General features: G+C 36.7%; 2 protein-coding genes across 12 annotated transcripts in view; one reads left to right on the top strand and one right to left on the bottom strand.

Annotated features, from left to right (window-relative positions):
• MBTD1 (mbt domain containing 1) overlaps positions 1–16,781 on the bottom strand; it is a 62,058-nt gene extending 45,277 nt beyond the window's left edge. For 4 of the 11 annotated variants that reach the window (XM_037809717.1, XM_037809714.1, XM_037809715.1 and 1 more), the window contains exons 1-3: positions 15,562–15,779; positions 14,875–14,936; positions 11,350–11,448 (exon numbers count right to left, since the gene is read on the bottom strand). The gene's annotated coding sequence lies outside the window, so the exon portion shown is untranslated. Of the gene's footprint in view, positions 1–11,349; positions 11,449–14,874; positions 14,937–15,561; positions 15,781–15,846 lie in introns of those variants that run through there. The other 7 variants (XM_037809708.1, XM_037809713.1, XM_037809709.1 and 4 more) reach the window with 6 other exon arrangements.
• UTP18 (UTP18 small subunit processome component) overlaps positions 16,233–25,766 on the top strand; it is a 50,860-nt gene continuing 41,326 nt past the window's right edge. Inside the window, exons 1-3 of the mRNA XM_037809721.1 lie at positions 16,233–16,645; positions 18,201–18,313; positions 19,867–19,965. Coding sequence (XP_037665649.1) covers positions 16,256–16,645; positions 18,201–18,313; positions 19,867–19,965 — 602 coding nt within the window. The 5' untranslated portion in view covers positions 16,233–16,255. The remainder of the gene's footprint in view (positions 16,646–18,200; positions 18,314–19,866; positions 19,966–25,766) is intronic.

The raw sequence follows: 25,766 nt of genomic DNA, 5'->3' as shown, positions 1-25,766 counted from the left end.
CTGTGAAAGTAATGCCAAAAGAAAAGTTTGAAACATTCTGAACTGATATGTGACCTGTAAGGTGGCAGGGAATGGAACAAGTCTTATCTAGATGTAATACAGTGTGGTGCTAAGAATACAGAAATCTAACAGATCTAGATTTGAGACCCAGCTTTGCCATTTAGTAGTTGTAAACCAAGTTATGATTTTCTTCTCTCATTTATTAAACATTCAACAACTTTTGAGCATTTGTGTGTCTCATGGTCAAGGAGGCTAAAGATACAGTAATGTACAAAGCAGAGAAGGTCCATGGTTCTGAACAAGGCCACAGACTACCAGGAGAAGAGAGCAATAATTATATAATCAAACAAAAGGACAAGAATTTCAGACAGGGATGAATGTGATAAATAAAACCAACAGGGCCACGTGAAAATAGAGTAATTAAGGCAGGGGCAATAAGCTGAGATTCAGAAGTAAGCAAAGACCTTGAGGACCACATTAGGCAGCCATATGAATACCTGGTGCCGGAATGTTCTGGGTGAAGGAAAGAGCAAGACAAATGCTTTCGGGCTGGAATAAACTTGGGGCATCAGAAGAACAGGAGGGACCGTGTGGCTGGTGCTGAATGAGGGAGGAATGAGGTCAGAGGAGGGTGGGGAGTGGCTAGATCATGAGTATCCTTGTAGGCCAGGGATTGAGACTTCTTTTCCTGAGAGCAATGGGAAGACAACATGAAATACTTACCACAGTTCTTGATATACACACTTAATAAACACTGACCAGAGTTCTAAGTTCTAATAAACTCACACAGCCTACCTCCATGCAGAGGTGACCTTTCATACCCAGTTTTCAAAGAAACGTGTCCACTTTACAGCAAACTATTAGTAGCTAATGTTTATTTATTGGCTCTTACAACCCAGAATATCTTATTCTGACTTTGTCACAGTATAACCTTGAATTTTCAGGAGAATCAACAATTAAAAAAATCTTGGTTTCAATAACTATAGGCAGTTAACACTTAAAAAGAACCATGGTCAAATAAATTTGTGAAATTCCCCTTATTTCAAGGCCTCTTAGTCTTTACTATGCTTTTCTAAAATTTTTGTTTTTTAATTTTTAAAAATTTTTATTGTGGTAACATATAAATCAAAATTTCCCGTTAACTGCTTTCAAGTATACAATTCATTGGTATCGATTACATTCACAATGTTGTTCTACCATCACCATCATTCGTTAGTAAAACTTTTCTATTACCCAAACAAACTCTATACCCATAAAGCATTAACTGCCCATCCCCACACCTCCTAGTAACCTCTAATCTACTTTGTGTCTCTATCATTTTGAACATCCTAGTTATTTGCAATAAGTGAAATCATACAGTATCTGTCCTTTCATGCTTGACTTTTTTCACCCAACATGATGTCTTCAAGGGTCATCCATGCTGTACCATATATCAGAACTTCATTCCTTTTTACGGCTGAGTAATTTCCATTGTTATGTATACACCATTTTTTATCCATTCATCCACTGATAACACACTTAGGTTGCTCCCACCTTTTGGCTTTTTCATCTAATGCTGCAAAGAACATTGGTGTACAATTATCTGTTGAAGTTCCCTGCTTTTAATTGTACTGGGTCTATACCAAAAAAGTAGGATTGCTAGGTCATATGGTAATACCATACCTAATTTTTTGAGGAACTGCCCAGTTGTTTTCCACAGTGGCTATACCATTTTGCATTCCCATCAACAATGTATCAGTGTTCCTATTTCTTCACATTCTTGGCAAAACATTCTTTTCTGTTTTTTTTTTTTTTTTTTTTTTTAAATAATAGCCATTGTAGTGAGTGTGAAGTGGTAACCCATTGTGGTTTTGATTTGCATTTCCCTACTGGCTGATGTTCAGCATCTTTTCATGTGCTTACTGGCCATTTGTATATCTTCTCTGGAGAAAATGTCTGTTCAAATCCCTGCCCCCCCCCCCCTTTTTTTTTACTGATTAGTGTGGTTGCTTGGAGTTATATACCCCAGAAAAACATGTTTTCACCCTAATTCACTCCTGTGGGTGTGAATCCATTGTAAATAGGACCTTTTGATGAGGTTATTTTTAGCTAGGTGTGGCCTGAATCAGGATGGGTCTTAATCCTATTACTAGAGGCCTTAGAGAGAAGGCCACAGAGAAATACCATTGGAAAAGTAATAAGCTGGAAGTCAACAGAACCAGGAAGAGAAGGGAGAAACCAGGCAAGGCTCCCATGTGCATTGCCATGTGACAGAAAAGCCAAGATATTCCAAGGAGCACCAGCAGCCAGCCCCTGAAAGACACAGTCTTCAGGGAGAAAGCATTGCCTTACTGATGCCTTGATTTTGGACCTCTCCTGGCCTCAAAACTGTGAGCCAATGAATTTCTGATGTTTATCCCAAATGACTGTATGGTATTTGTTTTAGCAGCTGGGAATCTAAAACATGCAGCCAGTTATTTTGTTGTTGAGTTGTGGAAGTTCTTCACATATTCTGTATACTAAACCCTTATCAGATACATGACTTCCAAATATTTTGTCCCAGTCTGTAGAATATATTTTCACATTCTTGATAGTATCCTTTGATAAACAAAAGTTTTAAATTTTGATAAAGTCTAATTTATCTACTTTTTCTTTTGCTGATTGTGCTTTTTGGTGTCCAGTCAAATAATAATCCACTGTCTAAATACAAGGTCCTAAAGATAAAATATTTCCCTGCTTTTTTTCTAAGAGTTCTACAGTTTAGCTCTCACATTTAGGTTACTGATCCATTTTGAGTTAATTTTTGGGTATGGTGTGATGTTAATTTTTATCACCCTAAGTGCTATCCTGTTTTCTTGCAATTAATAAGCAATCTTGGGGACTGTGGTAGGTTGAACTATGTACCCTAATTTAGACATGTTCTTAATCTTAATCCTTGTCCCTGTAGGTGTGAACCCACTGTAAATAGGACCTTTTGAAGATGCTACTTTTAGTGAAGATGTGGTGAACTGAATCAGGGCAGTCTTAATCTGGATTACCAGAAGTCGTGTAAAAAGAAAATCACAGGAAGGAGTCAAAAGTGGGAAGGGAGTGGGAACCTGGAAGAGAAAGCAAAGAACATCACCATGTGACAGGAAAGCCAAGGAATCCCAAGAACTGCCAGCAGGTTGTTGCTAGAATGCTACTGACCCGAAGGAGGAAGCTTCCAAAACCATGAGTCAATAAATTCCTATTGTTTAAGTCAACCCATTGTGTGGTATTTGTCATAACAGTTTGAAGGGCTACCAGAGGGGTCATACCTTAAAACATGCAAATATCCTATTTCTCATTGAAATCACCTTTAATTTAGCATCTTATGTTAATTCTTGCCAAGCCAAACATTACTCTGATGGCAACAAAATAATGATTTTCCAACTCTAGCACTCCCCACGTTTACCAGGCAGCAAGAAATTCTTCCATTCATCTATCCATCCAAAGTATGAATTCACTGACTCCTTTTTCAATGGCTTTTAATTCATTATCCTTAATTATTTTGGGAACTCAAATTTGTCCCAGATTTGTCTGGTCGGACCCCCTTAAACTGGCTTCTGTGTTCTTCTGACATGCCCCCATCAGTTTTTGAGCATTTCCTCTGGCATGTCAAGGTACTTCAGGCTCACTTTACACCTATGCTGCTACAGTCATAGAATCAGCCATTTTTCCCAAGGAGCACAAGTCCTTTTCAGCAGGGATTAGTATTAAAAGTCAAGATCTGTGTGCTTAGGATAGTTTTACACTGAGTCATTCCTGTATCTTCCTATTTTTTTTTTTTTTTTTTTTTTTGGTGAATTGTATGGTCATATCTTTTGCCCATTTTTCTTTAAGGGTTTTTAGTGTTAAATTTTTCCAAAGTTCTTTGCGTTTAGGAATAACAACTTTTGTTTGTGATATTTGGCAAATTTTGATTTTGCCCATGGAGTTGTTTTACAATGCAATTAAATTTTTTTTTTTTACAAAGTAAAAATTTATCAATTTCCTTCATTGAGCTTTGTGACAGACAGTTAAAAACTTTCCTTATTTCATGGTACAGAGAAATTCACCCTTGTTTTCTTCTGATTGTATTGTTTAATATTTTTATATTTACATCTATTCCAATGGAGTTTACTCACGTGTGGTGTGAAGAATGGATCTGTCATGACCTTTTTCCAAACAGCTACCTAGTTCTCCCAATACCTTTATTAAAATGTCCGTCTTTGTCTCAGTGAATTTAAAATACCACTTTTAGTATGAAATATCCATATGTAGTTAGGTCTATTTCTTGACTTTATATTATTTCATTGGTCTGACTATTCATGTGTCAATACCATGCTTTATAATTCTAGAGCCCTTTAGTATGTTTTTATATCTAGCAAGGCAGTACCCTCCTTCTAGAGCTTTCTTTTGAATGTTTTCCTAGATATTCTTGCATGTTTATTTTTTCCAAATGAACTTCAGTAATAACTAGTCTAGCACCATACAAAACAAACAAAACAAACAAAAAAAAACCCATGGTATTTTTATTTGGATCTCATTAAATTAATTAGTTTAGGAAAAACTGACATCTTAATGCTGAGCTGTCCCAACCAAGAACAAAGGATATCTTTCCATTTGTTCAAGTCTATCTTGTGTCTTCCAGGAATGTTTTGTTGTCTTCTTAATATAGGTTTTTAAACATTTCTTGTTAAAAGCAAATCCTTAGGAATTTAAGTTTTTAAAAAATTTCTTTTGTTGCTATTGTAAATTTTCATATTATGTTGTCTAGTTATTGTGAGTACATGAAGTTCACTATTTTCTATCTTGTTAACTCGCTGAATTATTTTGAGATCATTTTATCATTGATTTTCTAAGGACTTTCTAGATACTTTCACGTCATCTGCACAAATACTTTTATTTCTTCTTTCTCATCATAAGACCGCCAATTGTTTTCTCTTGTCTATACATATTGGTCAATACTTTCAGTATAATATTAAATAGTGGAGATAGTGAGCATTCTTACTTTGTTCCACACCTTAGTGTTTACTTATGAAATAACATGCTTAAGTTAGAATTAGAGTGTCCATATGTACATGTGTATGTACATACATATATGTATATGTATATGAAATATCCATCCATTCCCGTCTTCTAGGAAGTTATTAGGAACAGGTGTGGAATTTTGTAACAGACTTTTTCTGCATGTATGAAGAGACTGCTTTTTCTCCACAGATAATTAAATAGTGAATTATAACAACAGATTTCCCAATATGAATTATCTTTACATTCCTACTATAAACCTCACTTCATCATTGCTATTTCTTAATATGATGGAAACTACAGAATATTTTTAAGATTTCACATTGATAGTCATAAGTAGTACTCACGTGTAATTTTTATTTCTTTGGTGCTATCCTTATCAGTTTTAGAAATCAGTATTATTCTTGCTTCTTAAAAATAATTAGGCAATTTTTCTTCATTTTCTGTTTTAAAATTATTCATGTAGCATTGGGATTATCTATCGGCAGAATTCCCCTGTGAAACCACCTAAGGCTGGTGTTTTGTGGGATAGTTCCTTGATAACTTGCTGTATTTCTTCTATAGAATTAGTCTAAATTTTCTATATCTAATAAGGTCAAATTTATTAAACTATTTTCCTGAGATATTGTCTGTTTCTTATAGGTTTTCAAATTTATTTGCACAGAACTGTGTAAAAGTTTTGTATTTTTAAAATTTCCTCTGTATTAAGTTACTTTCTCTTTGTCTTATTTTATATATATTGTGCTTTCTCCTTTTCTTCTTGATTAAATTAGCTAGTGATTTATTTTAATTTTTTTCCAAAGGTCCAGGATCGATTCATTAAATTGATGTTCTGCTTTCCTGTTCCTCTTTAATTTCTACTTTCATCTTTACTATTTCATGTTTTGTGTTTTCTTTTGGTTTAATTTGTTGTTCTTCTTCCTGAGTTAGGAATTTATTTATTTTCATTCTTTTATTTTTATCAATACAGGTGTTTAGGTTATGCGTTTTCCTCTGCTCACTGTTTTTAAGTATTCCACAGATCCTAATATGCAGTATTTTCATCATTTCTCTCAAACTCTGTAATTACATATATACAAGAGTTGTTTAATAAGGTTTTCTTTTAATTGAGACACAATTTAAAATGCATTTATCAATATAGAACTTTTCTGTCCCTACTCTAGGAAGACTTCTTGTGTTCTTTCCTAATCTCCAGCTCCCCTCTTTCTCTGGAAACCAATTTGAGTTGTATGAAACACAGATTAGTTTTCCATGTATCTAGAATTTTATGTAAGTGGAATCAAACAATGCTTTTTTTCTGATTTCTCTCTCAGCATACTCTTTGAAATTCATCCATGTTATTGTACATGAGTGGTTCATGGCTTTTTATCATTGAATAATATTCCACTTTATCAATATATCGGTTTATCCATTCTCCGTTTCCAGATTCTATAACTACAAATTAAGCTGCTATGAACATTTTGTATAAGGCTAGCTGTGAACATCTAATAAAAGGCTTCTTAAATTTCAAGGTAGAAGAGCTCTTTTGATTTTTGGTTTTGCTTTTAATTTCTTGTTTTTCTGTATGGGAACTACTGATGTTTTCCTTATACCCTAATACATGAATGACTTTTTTTTGAGTATTCTTTTTATGTTTGAGAGTATATTCTCTATTATTAAGAGTTCACTGATGGGTATATATACTGAAGACCTACCTTGTTTAGATCTTTTATATCTTTATTTTTTGTCCACTAAGCCTATGTTGTGCTCAGAGTAATAAAGTTTCTTCTTATTTCTCCTTATTTATACTTTTTATAGATGGTGGCTGGGTGATTTGTTGCATATACACTTAAAGCTGTTAACTTTGTTATGAATTTAGGCTTTTAGCATTGTAAACTCTCATTTGTCTCACTTAACGATTTTCAGTTTGACTAGAAATTATAATTTTGCATCAGCACTGCCAATCCTGCTTTCTTATTGTTTCCATTTACCTGATATCTTTGTCCAACCCTTTATTTTTAGCCTTATGAATCACTGTTTTAGGAGGGTCTTTTGTGCATGTTATAAAGTTGGGTTTTGATTCTACAGCCAATTTGAAATCTTTTTAACTGGTGAGGGAATTATTATTTATTGAAACGACTGATGCTTGATCTCAAATCTGTCATATTTTATAATTCCTGTGTGCATTATTTAACACCTATCAGGCTCACTCACCCCATACTTGATACTGGTTTTCTTTGCTCTTTTAAAAATTTCTTTCAGCATTTTGGAAGGTTTGCATTTTTTTCTACACCTTATTTTTGTATTAGTATCTTTTATATTACCCGGTCCCTTTTTTTAAAAATCTAAACTTTGAACTTAGATGGTACCCTTTTACTCCTTCATAACACCCATACCACGGTCAATAATCTTATTCTAGTTTCCTCTTTTCTTCTTCCTCCTCCCATATTTTTTAGTTGCATTCTACTTTATCAGAACATAACGTTTATGTACTAGACTTTCTCCTATGTCTGCCCCTACTCTTGGTTTTAATCCTAGCCAATATATTTATGAAATACTCACTGTAGTAATCCTTTTGAAGAAGCTTCCCAAACATCTCTTTTAGATGTTCATCCTTTAGTGGTTTCTACGAAGGGCTTGTGAGTACAGTATTCCCTGAATTCTTTCATATTCAAACAGTTTTTCTGTAGTCTTGACACTTAAGGACAATTAGTTGGATATGAAATTCTTGGTTAGCAGTTTTTTTCCTTAGGCTACTTCACTGTTGTCTTACTTTGTATGTTCCTTTTGAAAAAATCGGATACCAGTTGAATTCTCTAGTCCCTTAAGTCACTTCATCAGAGATTTTTTTTCTATATCTTTATGTTAGACCTTTTTGACTTATCTTCCACTTCAACAATTTTGTCAATTAAAAAAATATATATTCCTTGGTTGTTCCTCTGCTTTTTTCAATGCCCTTTATTAAATTTTCATCGGAATCTACTGTCCCTTGGGAACCTTATAATTTAATCTTCATCCAATGAGATTTTGTTTTCTATTTTTTTTTCCTGAGTTCAGTCACCTCAGTTCATTTCTTTCTGTTTTTTGTTCCTTTGTGTTCTTAGTTTTATATTTCAGTTACTACTTTTTTCCTATCTCCAAATAATGATTTGGGAATGTTTAACTTTTACTTAGGGTGTTGTATCAGTTTTCTTCTGCTTTGGGGTTTTCTTGGGTGTGTATGTGTGTGGATTTCATCAGTTTAAATGCTTTGATTCACATTTTCTTTTTTTAAATTCCGTTAGAAAACTCCAATATGGGGTACAGTACATTCTGTTTGGATATGGTCTGCTGTTCTCTAATTTCATGGGCAGAGTTCCTAGTTCAATAACACCCTCTTCTCTTAGTTTCTCTTTATTTTCTGCAGGATCTATGTATTTTTTTTCCTCTTCTTTGTCACCATTGCCATGTCTCCAAAGAATACACTACCTCTTCCTATGAAGCAACGCTTATTTTTAAGGTTGCCAATTCTGGACCTGCTTCCTTTCAAGCTCTTCTCTTATAGTTATTCCTGTGAACTATCAAATCCTAAAACCTGTGTTCAATATTTTGGAACTGAGTGTTGGATTTTCTCTTTCTAGTGATTTTTTTTTCATGCATCTAAGTCCTCCATGTCCCTCAACTCCTTTAGTGAATCATTTATGCTGTTCTCTCCTACTCTTCACAGCCACAGGAATGGGCAGGAGGAGCTCCTGGAATTTGGTTTATTTCTCTACTTACAGGTAATCTGAAGGGTGTGGTAATGTCTCCTAGTAACACTGAAGGGAGGGGCGTGTGTGATATGTGTTCCTTGTTGATTTTATAGGGTTTTTTGGGGGCGGGAGATGAATGGGGTAATAGCAATCAGGCTGTTGCCATTATCCTCCAGACTTGGAAATTTATACATACATATCTGTATACTAAAATATATTATCTTAGAAATATTGCTATTTTTGTTTTCTCAAACACTTTATCATCATTAGATTCACTTTGAAGTGAATTTGCTTTGAAAACACATTTTGTTTTGTAGGAGTTTATTTTTAATCTCCATAATAACCTCCTATTGAATTGTTTTTGTTAGTAACCTGTAAAAGGTTTGTTTTATTATTATTACAACTAATAATTACAAAATGCTTAATAAGTACTAGGCACATTCTAAGTACTTAATATATAGTAACTCATTTAATCCTTTTAACAACTATTACTCCCATTTTATAGTTGAGGAAGCAGAGGCCCGCAGAGGCCCAAAGAGGCCAGGCAATTTGCTCAAGGTCATACAGCTACAATGAACAGTAAAACACAAATTCAGGGCTTAATCTTAAATCTCTCTTAAATTTGAGCCTCATTTTTTTTAATACTGGTTCTGACAGGTAACCTTTGTAAGCTTAGAAAATAAGCATCAAATAACAAATAAGATTGTTTCAGGTAATATGTCATCAATACATTGTTCTTTAAAATAAAATAACTGAAAAATCAGATTAGATGACTATTTAAGGTCTTGAATATAAAGCAACAGAATGCTTGCAGGTGGGGAAACCTTGCATAGTTATATTTGGGCATATATGGTTAACTCCTCACCCACCAGAAAGGAAGTCAACAAGTAACATATAAGAACCACAAATTAAATGAATAATATAAATCTCATACTTAGAATTATGGATACAGATATATGAAAAAAAAGGAAGAGAATTTAAAGTAGTTGGTTTAACAGCAACTGAATTAGAAGAGGAAAAGAATGCAAATGCAGCAAGAGACCCTTTTTTGGAGTACTTTTAGCATTGATTAGCATTGTAAAATCATGTACATGTATTACTTTGATGAAAGTAAAAGTTAATTTTATAAAGTACATCCTTTACTTTTTTGTTCATTGATTGGACTGGTAAAAATGAGAGAGACTGATGATATCCTACATCAAAAAGTATATGTGTGGGAGAAACAGCACTCATATGACTGGTAGGAATGTAAATTTATGCCACTTTTTTAGAAAGCAATTTGGCATTAATTTATAAAATTGAAAATGAGTATGTCTTTTTGACCAGGTGATCTCTCTTCCAGGAATCTGTCCTGAAATATTGACACAAGGACACAAGAATGTATGTAGAAGGATATTTCCTGCAGCAACAGTGCAAAACTGGAGATGATCAAATAGTAAGTCGGGGAGTAACTGGAAATAGGTAAAATATTGGGTGAAAAAGTAAATCGTAAAATATGCACTGCATGACTTTTTATTAAAAGAACAATATACATGAACACATGCACAGAGTGACATATCTATATTTATTGTGCATTCAGAAAGGTCCTAGAAGGACTAGCTAAATCATTAACAGTGTGGAGTGGAATGGGAAGATGATTTTAACTTTCCTATATTTTTTTCTCTTCTTTTTTAACAGCAAATATGCCATAATTGTATAATGAAAAATGTAAGAAGTAAGCAAAATCTCAGTAGAATTTCATTTTCCTAATGTAACGTAAAAAGAAGCATAAAAAAGAAGGTAGATGAACCTTCTTCCTTACAAAATCCACAAAGAAAGTAATAGGTGTAACCATTAACTTATTGGTATAATCAACCAAAAATTTTGGTAAAACTGTAAACTTCTGTAGAAAAAATTCTCCAGAAAATATCTGAGAATCTAAATGCAAGCAAGTAAAAATAGAATAGTTTCAATATGAATATTACTAAAAGTTAACCTATGCTTTATAACCCAAACCAATATACAACAGTGATCCACTTAATTTTCAAAGTTCTATATTTAGCCATGGAATGTCTATTTTCTAAAAACTTAAATTTGAATGTTGTATGCACAAAGTTCACAAAGTTCAAAATAAGTATTAAGAGTACACCATGAAGACTACTCCATGAAAGCTAGAGAGGTGTTCAGCTCTTGCTGCTCTTCCTCATTCCACCATCAGGATGTAAAGTGCAGTCAAGCACAGTGATGCAACTCACTGGCCCAAACAGCAATGCCTTTACTGTCTCAACGCTTACCATTGTGAAGGAAATAAATGGTACAAATTTGTGATTACTGGGTTTTTATTTCTCACAAGTTCAATGTGAAAGGATAAATAAATTCATGTCAGTGATATAATCAAGGGGAAACAAAGCAATAATGTCTTGAATAATCCACCTACAAAAGCTAAAAAGTACTCAGGAGAACAGGTACAATATTTTAAGATTAAAAGCAATAATGAGCATAATGAAGCTATTTTCTAATAGGTGTAAGAAATAAAAATTTCTGCCTTTTGAGGTTTAAGTTCTGGTTCTATCATTGATACAACTTTGGATATAACAGTTAATTTGTGTCTCAGTTTCCCTTGCTTCTAAATAAGGAAAACGTCACTTACCACACTGGAAGGATGTATGATAAAATAAAATAATTCACATGAATGGGTTTTCAGCTCTTCAGAAGAAAGCTACGAATCCTTAAGTATGAACCTGAAAAGCTAATTAAAAATAAGATGACCATGTCAAAATTAAGTCTGAAACACACGGTGGCCTAGACAGTATAAGACCATTACCAGCTATCACTTCTACACCAAATAACAAAATTCATACTAGGGCTGACTCTGAGGAATCAAATACGATCATTTATTAATATAGTAACATATTGAAAGTATGTTAAACAGGTTATTCAGTATCATGTTGATGTGATACAGTCTAAAAAACTGATATAAAAATGATGACGTAATATTGCTGTTTACCTTTAAAAAAATGTATATGGAGCTGGTTGCTCAAAAAATATGCAATCCATGATCAATAATAGTTACAGGGTACTAATGATGAAAAAATTAAATTGTGTTAAACACATACACATACAAGAAGGATATTCCTCTGGTGTATGAAATACTTTATAACTACCAAATTAAAGTTTTAAATTTTAAAAGTAAAATATTAGATAGTATCAATCAATATTTACAGGGCAATATATGCAAGTCATATATTAAGCACCAGAAACACAAAAAAAGTTGGATTTAATATGCCTTTCCTACAACTAGACTGCAAACTGGCCAAACAGTTGGGAGGACAAGAAAATACCAAATTAACTAAAAGTAATGGTTGGTCTATGATAAATAACAAATGGATACTGTAAAAAACAAATTCTATAAGAATAGGAATTAGATAACAGTGAAAAGGGAGAAAGAAAACGGGATTCTGGGAAGATATCTTAATATTTTTATTCTCATTTATCATAGCTTACATTTTCTTATACAGTGGTACTCACACCTGATTGGAGGTTTACAGAAACCTCTGGAGGGAAGTGGGGCCAACACTCATCCCATTTTTTGGATGAGGAAATCAAGGTTCTAAGAGATTAGGCAACTCACCCAGGATCACAGGCCATGAGATGCCATAGCTACATGTGGCTATTTAAATTTAAATTGACTAAAGCATTAAATTAAAAAATTAAGCCACTTAGTCACACTAGCTACACTGTTTAGTGCTTAATTACATGGCTAGTGGCTACCACACTGGACAGGCTCAGATACAGGACATTTCCATCACCACAGAAAGTTCCACTGAATCAAACCTTCTACTATGAGGATGAGGAAACTAAGGCACAGGATCTTATTTAACAAGTATCATAGAGCTAGTTAGTGACAGAATTGCAACTCTAACCTAGTCCAACAGGGCCCTTCTTATCATATTGCCTGTCTCGCCAAAAATTCAGGGTTTATTCAAATGTGAATTATCTTCTTTCTTCTCTTTCTTATGGGACATACAGAATTTTTGGAGAAAAATACTTTAAAAAAGTTTATTCCAGAAGCGTGATTAAATCTAACAATCTGTAATCTTTGTATAAAATTAGAAGCAGTCTTTGACAGCCAAGAATACCCTGGTGTAGAACAGGTATCTTAGCTTGTATTGCTATTTTAAGTTCTTCCTCTCCTACTGTTCTAATGCATTATTTTCCCTCTTGGATTTGAAACTCCAAGATTAATGATACACATTGACTGGATTGCCTTGAAGTTATAAATGTGAATTATTAAATCTTATAGTATGAGGACACATTTCAAAGATGAACAAGTGAGAAATAAAGAGCAACCCAAACAAAAAACAGTAACTTGCGTAATCTTTGAATGTGGTCAGTCAGACCATGGAATATCCTTGGCTTTTAGTGATTTAGTATTGTCTTCACTTCTAAACTATGGTTTTATCTTTGTTTGGCACTATAATGTTATGTTTTAAAACAATTTAAAGTAAATTCTTCTGTTTTAATTTCCAATGTTAATAAAGGAACTAGAAACATCTGAACATCAAGGACGGTTTAGATATTAATCAAGTCAACATATAACAAGCCATAAAAAAGAAGTGGTACACTTTTTAAAAATGAAACCAGTTGTTCCTGTTTAGTAGGTTTAGAATGCATATGTCTCCAAAGTCAGTCAATTTAAGTCATGACAGTTCATGTCTAAAGTAGGCAGGAAAACAATTTGAACTCTATACTAATTAAAATTTTAAAGACACAACTATACAGTTCTATTGCTTCTTCTATTTCTATTCAAATCCATCTTAAATTCTAGTGACTAGATTTCAGAGGAATTTCTGTATTTCAAAGTTTGCTTAAAATAAAAAACTGGACAGTTAAAAATGACCCAACATAAGATCCCTTTGATCAGACACTTATTTAAAGCCAGTTCTTCCCATAATTTCCAAGATACCCTGAAGCCTCCAGTATGGGGTTCTGTATAAATAGAATCTACTTGATATTCAGAGAAAGGAGGTGGTGAAAAAAAAAAGAAAAAAAAAAAAAGAGTTATTTTCTTTCTAAACACTCTTTGGTGCTGAGTGAGGTAAACAACAAAAAATACAATCTAAGCACACAAAACACACAACAGTCTCTAAGTGATAAAAAAGAAAGGACAAAAACATGCTCTAAGTTTTATACACTGGACCGAGAGTTTAAACTGAAATTTATTTACTGGCTTTCAGATCCAGTGTATCTAAATTATTTTTGTTACATCTTGACTCCCACTTCACCATGATAAGAAGAGGAAAGCATGTACCCCCAAGATTGTTATGCCAACAAAATTACTTTTGGAAGCAGCACATTTCACTAAATGAAGAACATTAGAAAACCGCTGAGTCGCTTAAATCAAACCACTAGAAAACTGAACTATCTCAACTACCAGGTAATAAATACTGTTCCATTCTGTTAAATGCTCTTACTGCAAGGAGCATTTAAAAATACTGCACACTCTAAGCAAATATTAAAGTGTTGCATAAATTCCGAATCTCACAAAATAATTGTAAAATCAAATGAAAGTATTGTTGAGAAGGGGTCCTTGGAAGGAAGATGAATCAGCTTGCAAAGGAACACACAGATGCAGCAGAAGATGCTTTTAACCGATTGAGTATTATCCCCAGAGACAATTTGTAGGTATTAGGGAAAGTGCTTTAGGAAACAAGCAAGTGTGCTTTGTGATAGAATATAGAGATGATTCTATAATATCTAACTTCAAATAGATACACTAGCCAGAGAAAACAGTTAAGGAATCCCCAGACTGTGTATTTCCCTAGCTTCCTGTGGAAATAAACCAATCATTCTCAGACAGGTAAGTCAGCACACTCAAAAGTGACCTAGCAAAGTTTTCGGCAGGCCCTCACTTATCTCTCAAATCCTCCTTCCCCCACTTCCCTGCTGTTCTTTCCTGGCACACAAAATATAGGCCAATGAGCGGTGGGTGGGTGAGGAGGATGTGAGAGAAAAATTGAGAAGTAAAAAAAAAGAGCAACTTAACAAGGACATGAATGAGACTGAAGAGTCTAATAAGGGGACAAACAAGAGTTACTAAAAAACAGAACTGGCTCTCCTGGGCAATAGAGAGTGTTCAGTTTGTAGGAGGTTAAGCAGACGCCAGACTACCTACCACTTGACAGAAGCTGCAGAGGGGACGGCTGCTTTGGGTGACCTCTAATGTCTCTTCCGACTCTGAAATGTTAGGATTCTTATTTCACAAAAGAGAACGCAATGATCATAAGCAGCCCACCAACTTAGAAGGGCGGCCTAGGCGGCCACTTCCCAAACACCACTCCTACCACTTCCTCCCACACGTGCCCACCCCGCCCCCTTTCAATATTTCCACCTCCACGTGCGAAATGCCTTGCGGCACTGGCCCCGAAGCGGACAGGCGCCTTTCCCAGCAGAACACCTCAACTACGTCCCTTCTGAGGGAAGTACGGACTCCAGTCTCTCACCCCGGGAGTCTAAAAAAGAGAAAAGTCCCGGATCCAGCTTCCCACTCCATTCCCCTTCCAGAGCCGAGGTGGGGGTAGCGGACAAGACGCAGAGAAAAACTTTCTTCTCAAAATTTTTTCCAGAGTGTGGAGGGGGTAGGGTGAACCCCAGTGAGGCCAGGGTAAGAGGATGGGGGGAGGGGAGACCCTGAATCGTTTAACGGCCGGTAGGGGGAGGGGGACTCCAGAGTCAGAGGGGGCGTGAGATAGACAAGCAGGCCTGGGAGCGGGGTCAGGGAGCTACAGGAGTCCCTGAGGTCGGGGAGCTGCAGGCGTCCCCCCACCTTCCACACAAAGCAGCTGCCGCGCTCGGCTCTCACCAGATCCTTTGTGTTTTCCATCAGGGCCTCATGGGTAGGGGATGTCCGTGCTCCCCGGGCCCGCGGTACCCCCTCCCAACGCAGGGGGTAGGTGCCTCTCCCCGGGACTGCGGCGACTACAGGGGGCCCCCGACTGGGCTCAGACTGGCGGCGGCTGCGGAAGCCCCCGGATTTCCCCCCTTTAACTCGGGTGGCCCCAGGATATCAACAACATTAGCATAGCCCTCCCTCCCCAGCGCGCTTGCGCCGTGACCCGCGCCCCGATTGGCCCACTTCCCTACATACCCTCCTCTCTCTCTTCCAGAGTGAGACCCTCTACAGGCTCCGTACTCTATGGACCGTACCAAGACGAAGGGGTGGACAAGGTAATCGGGGCTTGGATTAAGTCGAGTGGTTATAAAGCAGTATAAGTTTCATTCCATCATCTTGGTTTGAACATTGACTTTTTGTACTCCTTTGACTATGTTGCAACTGCGAAGTTGAGTTAGAAAAATTTTCCATTTCTGTCACGCCGCTTCCCCCTTCATCCGGAAGATTGGCTCTCCCGGAGGAACTCCCACGTGGGGAGGGGCTCGCTAGAAGAGTGGGCGTTACGTAGGGGGCGGAGTGTTGGGTCACGTGTTGAGAGGCTGCGCAGGCTCTTTCCGGTCCCTCCCGGCCCTCAGTTGCAGCGGAAAGCGAGGCATCTGGGCGCATGCGCGGTAAGGTTCCACGTGAGCGCCTGCGTTTCTTCTCAAAGCCAACGATGCCGCCGAAGCAAAGGAAACGAATGAAACCGGACCGCAGAACCGGAAGGATGCCAGCTTCGAAGACCCGTATGAAGCCGGACCGAAGAAGCGGAGCGAGGCCGGCCGGCCGGACTCGAAAGGCTGCCCTTTCATCCCAGCGGAAATCCCTCGCCCGGCTGAGCGCTGCGACCGCTGCGATCGCAGTCGCGGCGGCGGCGGAGGGGCGGCTCCGTCAGCAGAATCGCCAGGCGCTGGAAGAGGACAAACCCGCGGTGGAGCAGTGTTTGGAGGAGCTCGTCTTCGGCAATGTCGAGGCCGACGAGGACGCGCTGCTGCAGCGTCTGCGGGGCCCGCGGGTGAGGGAGGCCGCGGCGCACGGTCTGGGCGCGCTCTGATGGGGCGCGCCGAAAGCGGCGAGGCTCCGGGGGCGGAGTCTGGGTGACCTGTGGCGGCGAGAGCGCTCAGGTGGGAGGGAGCGGGAGAACGCGGGCGCCGAGGGGGCGCCGTTGTGCGTCCCCCGCTTCCGGTAGCTAGACGAAGTCTTCGGAGGGCGGGGACCGCGCCTTTCTCCGCCTCCACTGGAGCCGCTGTGCCTGGTATGCAGCAGGTGCTCAACATGTAGTCCCGAGCATCTTTCGCGGCTCAGCTTTAACTATCCTTTCCATCGTGGTGGGTGGATCACCTGCCTCAACCGTCTGCCGTGTTTGTTGATGCAAATTATGGAATTCCATTCTGTTTGTGGAATCAGAATTCCTGGGCACGAACCTGGGAAGATGCATTCTAACAGTCTTCCAGATGATTATCCTGTACACCAACTTTTAGAATGACTGCGTATTCGTTTATTCAACAAATATTTGCAAGCCTGTTGGGTGCCAGGTAATCTTCTGGCAGTGGCAAACCCTTCGTGATTGCTTCTAAGTTTTTACATTTTTTATCATTCCTTTCATTATGTGGCTTTTCTCCCAAGTTTGGGAGTTCCCGGCATTGTTCACACAGCAATGGACAAAACTGACAAAAATCTCCTTGGAGCTTACAAGCTCAAGGCAGAGACAGACGATAAAAGAAATAAATAAGAAAAACTCAAGTATGTTGGTGACAAGTGCTGGAGAGGTTTAAAAAAGAAGCATTCGGGAAAGGGTAAGCGGTGTGGAGGAGGCCTGTGAGATTTTAGAAAGGGTAGATGTTTGTTAAATGGATGCGGACCTAGCAAGTGTCAAGTTCCACCTGATTTCTAAAACCTTCTTTGGGTGCTATGGGAGAAGCTGCTGAAATCTAATCTGAAGATAGAATGTGTGACATTTCCATAGTCTGGAAAAGGAATACATAGACCTGAAGTCGACATGTCAAGAAGACTTTTTCTTGTAGGAGGTGGGATTTTTTGGGCTTTATATAAGTGGGTAAAGAGAGTAAGTAGAGTAACTTAGGCATTTCTACCATAGAGTTTTGGGAAGGCTAAGCTTCTGGGGATATTCTGTGGTCCAGATTTAGATTTCATAGTTTAGTTTCTGTAGATAGGGGTAAAAAAGGGTTAAGAGAATTAGAGAAGAAATATTTCTAAATGTATGAGATAAGGAATATGACATTTGTTATTTTTTGTTCTAGTTTGTCGAATTCTGTAGTTCTGGAATTTTTCCTGTTCCTCTCCTCATCTAACTTACTCTTCGTTCTTGTCTTACTTGGTCTTTTTCCTTCAGCATGTTGACTTTCTGTCCTTGTCTGTTCCATCTTTCCTTGCCTATCCAGGGTGCAGTACCTTCACTGGTCTCTCTGTTTTCTGCTCAGCCTGTAGCACTCTGGTGGCATTCCATCCCATTATTTCATCAGAGGGCTGCAAATACCAAAGCATTCTACAAACCGCCTAAGTACAAGTCATATGAAAAACTCACTGTGAGGGCATTTTGTCTTCTCTAGGTTCGTGCGCATGAAGACTCTGGTGACTCAGAAGTGGAGAATGAAGCAAAAGATAATTTTCCACTTCAAAAGAAGCCAGTTTGGGTGGATGAAGAAGATGAAGATGATGAAATGTAAGTCACCAAACTTTTCCCCCGGAATTCCTCTGGACACTTAAAAAATTATTTTCCAGTTTTTAAAGTTCTTATGAAAATGTGGTTGATAATTTGAAAGTTGTAGGAAATTATGGAGAGGAAAAGGTCATTCATAATCCCACAGCCGAGAACCACTGTTAACATATTGGCATAATTCTCTCCCTCTCTCCTCTTTTCTTTGCTGTACAGAATAACTAAGAGAATGTAGTGTTTGGAGTCAGACCTAAGTTTGCCTCCTAATTTCGGCCATTTCCTGACTGTTTGTCCTTGGGCAAGTTTGGAACCTTTTCTCATTTGTAAAATGATGATAATATTAACTATGTCAGAGGGCTGTTAGGATTAAATGAAATTGTACATATAGAACTTTTGTCCGGAACTGTGCATAGGCTAAAAAAACGTTAGCTAGCACATGCAATAATATGTACTTCATAGATGAGGATGTACCATATAGTTAGTTTACCATTTTGTCTCTTTCAGATTAACATTATATTGCAAACATTTGCTCCCCGATTTTCTTTTTCTTTTGGAAAACAAAACAAAACAAAACAAAAACTTTATAAACATTTTTCAGGGCTGTATTATAGCCAGTAGTATTGATTAATCTGAATTTACATAGCTATTGTTGAACAGATTGGTTTTATTTTTCCCTTTAAAAATCTAATGCATCTTTGTGCATGAATTTTTGTCCACTTTTCTGATTATTTCCCTAAGAAAGATTCTCTGAGGTGGAATCCCTTGATTAGAAAGCATGAACGTTTTTAGGGCTTTGGATAAATACTGCATATCATGAGGTTCTACCAGTTACTATTGAAAGGTGTCCATTTCATCACTCCAGTTTCATAAATAATGATTTGTCTCTTTTCAGATTTTGTCACTTTAATGGTTGAGAAATAGTCTTTCTACTTAATTTGTATAGAGACATTTTTGCTATTAGTCATTGATATAAAGAACTTATAAGAGTTCTTTATTATATCTTTTACTTGTTTGTTTATTGGAGACTTTCCCAATTTAATGTGAAAGCTCCCTAAATATCATGAACTTAACCTTTACGTGTCAAATTTATTGCAAGTTTTTTTCCTAGTTTCCTGTTGGCCTTTTAGTTTTGTTTTTAATGTTTTTTAAACTTGGACTATTTTAATTTTTATATTGTTAGATCTGTGAATCTTTTTTTTTTAATACTATGTTTACTGTTTTACTGTTAAAAACTACTTTTAACAGTTTGTTTAAGGTTTGTTTTTTATACATACAATTGTAATTACCTGGGATTTATTTTGGTTAGTGGTATAAGCTGTGATTAGATAAGTAATTTTGAATTTGAGATACTAGTTTTCCAAAGGGTAGACTAGATGATCTGAAATAATGGAAACTACTTTTTGTTTGGGGAAGAATGGAGAATATGCATGAGATTTTCAACATCTTACAAATCTTGACATATATTGTGAAATTAGTTGTTTTTTCTAAATGCTAAAGGTAAGAACTATTTCTCTTGATTCTTTAAACATCATTTAAGCATGCTGTTCTGTTTTTTATAGGGTTGACATGATGAGCAATCGCTTTCGGAAAGATATGATGAAAAATGCCAGTGAGAGTAAACTTTCAAAAGAACAGCTACAAAAGAGACTTAAAGAAGAGTAAGTGTCTTTTTTCTCATGATTTACCAAGAGTATTTATAACTAGGCATTTACTTGGGATTGCAAATCTTTGACTGTAACAGATTTTTTTTTTTTTTTTAAGTTTTGGTGAATTATTTTTTTAAATGATCAAAAAAATTCAGTTGCATCCATGCAAAATGATTATTGATTTTGCTTACTTGACCAAAGTGATACAAACTTCTTTGTGTAAAATTATATTTTCTACTCTTTTTACATCTCAATTATTTTAAAATAGTAATTTTTAAAATAAAAATATTTTTTATTATGTTGTATTCTTAGGTTTATAGAGACAAATTTATTGTTTGTAAAGTAGTAGCTACTACACCAAAATAAAACTAATTTTTTTTAACCAAAATGTTGTCCTTTCAGGGTATATGCTTTTTTAAAAATTCAGTTTTATTGAGATATATTCACATACCATACAGTCATCCATGGTGTACCATCACCTGTTCACAGTACCATCATGCAGTTATGCATTCATCACCCCAATCTGTTTTTTTGAACATTTTCCTTACACCAGAATCAGAAGAAGAATAAAAAATGAAAGTAAAAAAGAACACCCAAATCATCCCTCCCATCCCACCCTACTTTTCATTTATTTTTTGTCGCCGTTTATCTACTCATCCATGCATACACTGTATAAAGGGAGTGCGATCCACAAGGTTTTCACAATCACACTGTCACCCCTTGTAAGCTACATTGTTATATACTCGTCTTCAAGAGTCAAGGCTACTGGGTTGGAGTTTGATAGTTTCTGGTATTTACTTCTAGCTATTCTAGTGCATTAAAACCTAAGGAGGGTTATCTATATAGTATGTAAGAATGTCCACTAGAATGACCACTTGACTCCATTTGAAATCTCTCAGCCAAGAAAGCTTCACTTCATTTCATTTTGCATCCCCCTTTTGGTCAAGAAGGTGTTCTCAGTCCTACGATGGGGTTCAGGCTCATACCCGGAAGTCATATCCTGCATTGCCAGGGAGATTTACACCCCTGGGAGTCAGGTCCCATGTAGTGGGGAGGGCAGTGAGTTCACCTGCTGAGTTGGGTTAGCTAGAGAGAGAGGCCACATCTGAGCAACACAGAGGCACTCAGGGGGAGACTCTTAGGCACAATTTTAAGCAGGTTTAGCCTCTCCTTTGCAATAACGAGCTTCATAAGGGCAGGCCCCAAGATAGAGGGCTTGGTATACCAAGTTGTCAGTCCTCAATGTTTGTGAGAACATCAGCAACAATCCAGGTGAGAAGTCCAACACTTCCGCATTTTCCTCCAGCTCCTCAGGGGAGCCCTGCATACATATTTTTATTCTCTGCCCAAATTACTTTGGGGTGTGTATAACAGATTTCTGAGTACTCTCTTTCTGTTTTGGAAAGTAAAAGTATTGCTGTTGGAAGAAATAAATTTAAAAATTTGGAGGACGGAGGATACAACAAGCATGAAGAAAATTTGGAAAAGAACTTGTGATCTCACCGCTCAAAAATAACCAGTGATGATACTGTTTTCTTGTTTATTCTTTTGTATGTAATAAACCCTTTCTTTACCACATCTTTATAATAAGAGCATTTTCAAAATTGAAATACCTTTAACACTTAGAACCTGGTTTGGATGATTTTTAACATTTTGCCATATTTGCTTTATATGTGAGGGTTGTGTGTGTGTGAATGTGTGTGTGTATGATTTCCTGATCTATGTGAAAGTAAGTTGCAGAAAACAGGACACTTCACTCCTACATTCTTCAGTGTGCACTGTCTGAGGTTAAGGATGTTTCCCTTCCAATATAAGATCATTATCAAACCTTAGAAAATAAACATCTAATGGTCAGTACATATACATTTCTCCAGTTGTCATAAGGTTCATGTGTTATATTTGGATTTTATGTTTCTTAAATCTTTTAGACTAAGCCAGCATACCCATCTTTTTATTTTTGTCTATGACATTGATTTTTTAAAAATATGCAGGCCAGTTGTAGAATTTCGCACATACTGAAATTTTCTGGTTTTTTTTTTAGTTGCTCTGTTTTTTTAAATTGTGGGAACGTATCTACAACACAAACATTCCCATCTCAACTACTCCCAAGCATACCATTAATCAGTGGGACTAATCACATTCATAATACTGTGGTATACTCACCACCTTCCATTACTAAAACCTTCCCATCTCCCCAGACAGAAACCCTGTACTCATTATGCACTAATTCCCCATTCCCCCTACCCCACGTCCCTGGAAACCTATACTCTAATAGGTATATACACACTGTATATACAAACTGTGTCCTTATCTCCCTCTGTCCTTCCACCTTCATGTAGTCCTTGTCACAAATTATGTGTTGATACATTCTGAGTCCAAAACCACTGATTTATTGGTTGCATTTTATGCATTTGTCTTTTATGTCCTTTAAGAAGTAAAAAAGTAGAGTTACGAGAGGAAAATACAATAGTACTGGCATTTGTGTTTGCTCATGTCATTATCCTCACTGGAGCTCTTTATTTCTTCATGTGGTTTTGATTTGTTGTCTACCATCTTTTCAACCAGCAGACCTCTCTAGCATCTCGTAGGTTTGGTCTAGTGGGCCAAAGTCCCTTAGCTTTTGTTTATCTGGCAATATCTTAATCTTGCCCTCACTTTTGAAAGACGGTTTTGCTGTGTAGAGAATTCTTGGTTGGCAGTTTTTTGCTTTCAGCTCTTTGAATAGTTCATCCGACTGCCATCTTGCTGCCATGGTTTCCAATGAAAAATCAGCATTTAATCTTATTGAGGCTCCCTTGTGTGACTTGTTGCTTCTCTTTTGCAGCTTTCAGAATTCTCTATTTTTGCTATTTGAGGTTTGATAATAACATGGCATAGTGGGGGTCTATTTGTGTTTATTCCATTTGGGATTCCTTAAGCATCTTCGATGTGTGTATTTATTGTTAAATTTGGGAAGTTTTCAGAAATTATTTCCTTGAATATTTTCTCTTATTTTCTGGAACTTCCGTAATACATATATTGGTATGCTTGTTGGTGTCCCACAGGTTCCTCAAATTCTGTTCACTTTTCTTTGTTCTTCTCTCTTTGATTATTCTCATTATGGGTAGTGTTTTCCTGCCTCTTTGCTTGGCTGATAATCTTTGATTGGATGCCAGACATTGTGAATTTTACCTTTTTGGTGCTAGATATATTTGCATTTCTGTAAATCTTCTTTAGCTTTGTTCTGAGATAGAACTAAGTTACTTGGAAACAGTTTGGTCCTTTCGGGGCTTTCTTTTATGTTTTCCTAGGTGGGTCTGGTGCAGTGCTCAGTCTAGGGCTAATTATTTTCTATGGCTGAGGCATGACCTGATGGAATACTTTAAGTTCCCTTAATTACGAGTTTTTTTCCTCTAGCTGGTAGGATTAGGTACTTTTTCAGACTCTGCAAGAACTCAGAGCACTGTTTCCCCTGATCCTTTCAAATGGTCCTTTGACATTGCATAGTTCTTCATACATGTGTGGTAGTAAGTCCTCCGCTGAATACTTTAGGGGAACTTTGTGCAGATCTCCAGGGTTCCCTGTGCAGTTTTCACCTCTTCGGTACTCTGCAAACTCGCACCACTGTGATTTCCCCAGATCCTCTTCTCTGACTCCTTAATATAAGGGGATTTCCAGGCTTTACATCAGTTCCCCCTCTCTGTACCATATTCTGGAAATACTCTCAATGCAATAAATTTTGGGACTCATAGGGCACAGCTGTTCTGTTTTCTGTCTTTCAGGGATAACTATCTTCTGTTGTGACTATCCAGTGTCTTAAACTGTTGTTTCATGTACTTTGTCTTAAACAAAAGTTTTTTTTTTTTTGAAGAATTTCAGGCAGTACGGTAAATCTGATTCCTACCCCATCTTGGCTAGAAGTGGTAGTCTTGCCTTCAGTTACAAGGAAATTTTTGCTGGATATACAATTCTAAATTGACAGTTATTTCAGCTTTTCAAAATGATATTCCCGTTGTCTATTGGCATGCATTGTTTCCAATGAGAAGTCAGTATTCTTATCTTTGTTCCCCTGAGCATAATGTGCAATTTTTTTTTCCTGGTTGTTTATTTTTCCTGATTGTTTCAGAGTTTTGATTTTCCTTGGTGTGGTTTTCTTGGTGTTTATACTGCTTGGGGTTTGTCAAGCTTTTTATCTAAAAAGACTTATTTTAAATCAAATTTGGGAATTTTTCATCTCTTAATTCTCCAGAAATATTTTCTGCCTTCCATCTTTTCTTGAACTTCAATAATGTGTGTTAGAGTACTGTATATTTTTTCATAGAACACTGAAGCTCTGTTCAATTTTTTCAGCCATTTTTTGATTTGTGCTTTAGTTTAGACAGTTTCTTCTGTCTTGTCTTAGTCATTGAACTTTTCTTGTGAGTCGTCTAATCTGTTACATTTATCTGGTGGATTTTATTGTTTTAGATAATGTGTTTTTCTTTGCTAGAAGATCCTTTCAGCTCTAGAAGACTTTTGTTTCCATTTCTCTTTTTAAAATTTCCGTACATCCTTTTAATTCTCAAATAGATTTGTAATAACTATTTTAAAGTCCTTGTGTGCTTGTGTTCTATCATGCCTATCACGTCTCTGTTTCTGTTGGCACATTTGTTTTGGTTATGGTTTACATTTTTCTGTTTCTTTACATGTCTAGTAATTTTGATTGGATGCTGGGCAGTGTAAATGTTATGTTGTTGAGAGCCTTTTTTGTTTGTTTTTTTTTGTTTGTTTTTTTTGTTTTTTCCTTTAATGAGTGTTGAGCTTTGTCTTGGCAGGCAGTTACTTGGCTTTCAGATTAGTTTGATCCTTTGAAGAGTTGTTTTTAAGCTTTGTTAGCTCAGTTCTAGAGTAGTATTTACTCTAGGCTTATTTAACTCCACTCCTAAGGTATAACCTTTCTGTGATTTCTACTTAATTCCCCAAGTTTTCTTAATGATTTTCCTTCTGACTGGTTGGAACTTGAATGTGTGAACTTCAGTACTATGTACTTTACAGATCCCTAGTAGTTCTTTTCCTTGACCTTATGGAGGAGTGTCATCCTGTGCATGTATACCTCAGTAATTGGCAAAAGAGTCAGCGAATCCTTATGCATATTTCTGGAGATCTTTTTTCTGAACAGTTCCATCCTCTGTAGCATGCTGCCCTTCAAATTCAGATCTTTTTCTATTTAGTTCTGTGTCAGGGTCTTATAAATGTCTTGGGGAAAATCCTAGTGATGTATGACTCACCCTATTTGTTTTCCTTTTCTCAGAGATCCAAGTCCTAGGCTACCTCTTGTCTGATTTCTGAAAACAGCTAAAGAGCTGTTTTTGTGCTTTTTTTTTTTTTCTCCCAGTTTTCTAATTGTTTATGGCTGGTGGATTAGTTTGGTGGGTTAGTTCCTATTTCTACATTAAACAGTTGGACTCTTTCCTCTTTTCCAGACATCATCCCTTTAGAAATAACTGTCATGCTTCTTGTCAAGTTTAGTTTTTCCAAGGTGGAACACTCCCATTTCATTCAAGTGATACATGACTAAGTTTTGCATGTTATTAGCAATCTGGTTATTTTCTTTCAGACATGTTCTGTCGTGTACTCTGTGTACTATGGCATTGGTTTATAACCATGAGGAAATGTCTTCAGTCTTCAAGATCTGGGATGTGTTGATACTAGCAAATAAGAGAATCATGTAATTTGACTTAAATAATTAACACCAAATACGTATTAAGGACCAGATTAGATAGGCAGAGGTTCATGAAAATTTCCGGTGTAGGCACGTTGTGTCTATTCTATGTGAGTAGCCTCTCTGTTCTTAT

This window comes from Choloepus didactylus, chromosome 18 (genome assembly GCF_015220235.1).
Source record: "Choloepus didactylus isolate mChoDid1 chromosome 18, mChoDid1.pri, whole genome shotgun sequence".
NCBI lineage: Eukaryota > Metazoa > Chordata > Mammalia > Pilosa > Megalonychidae > Choloepus > Choloepus didactylus.
Note: the sequence above shows the minus strand (reverse complement) of the source record. Positions and strands in the feature narration are given on the sequence as shown.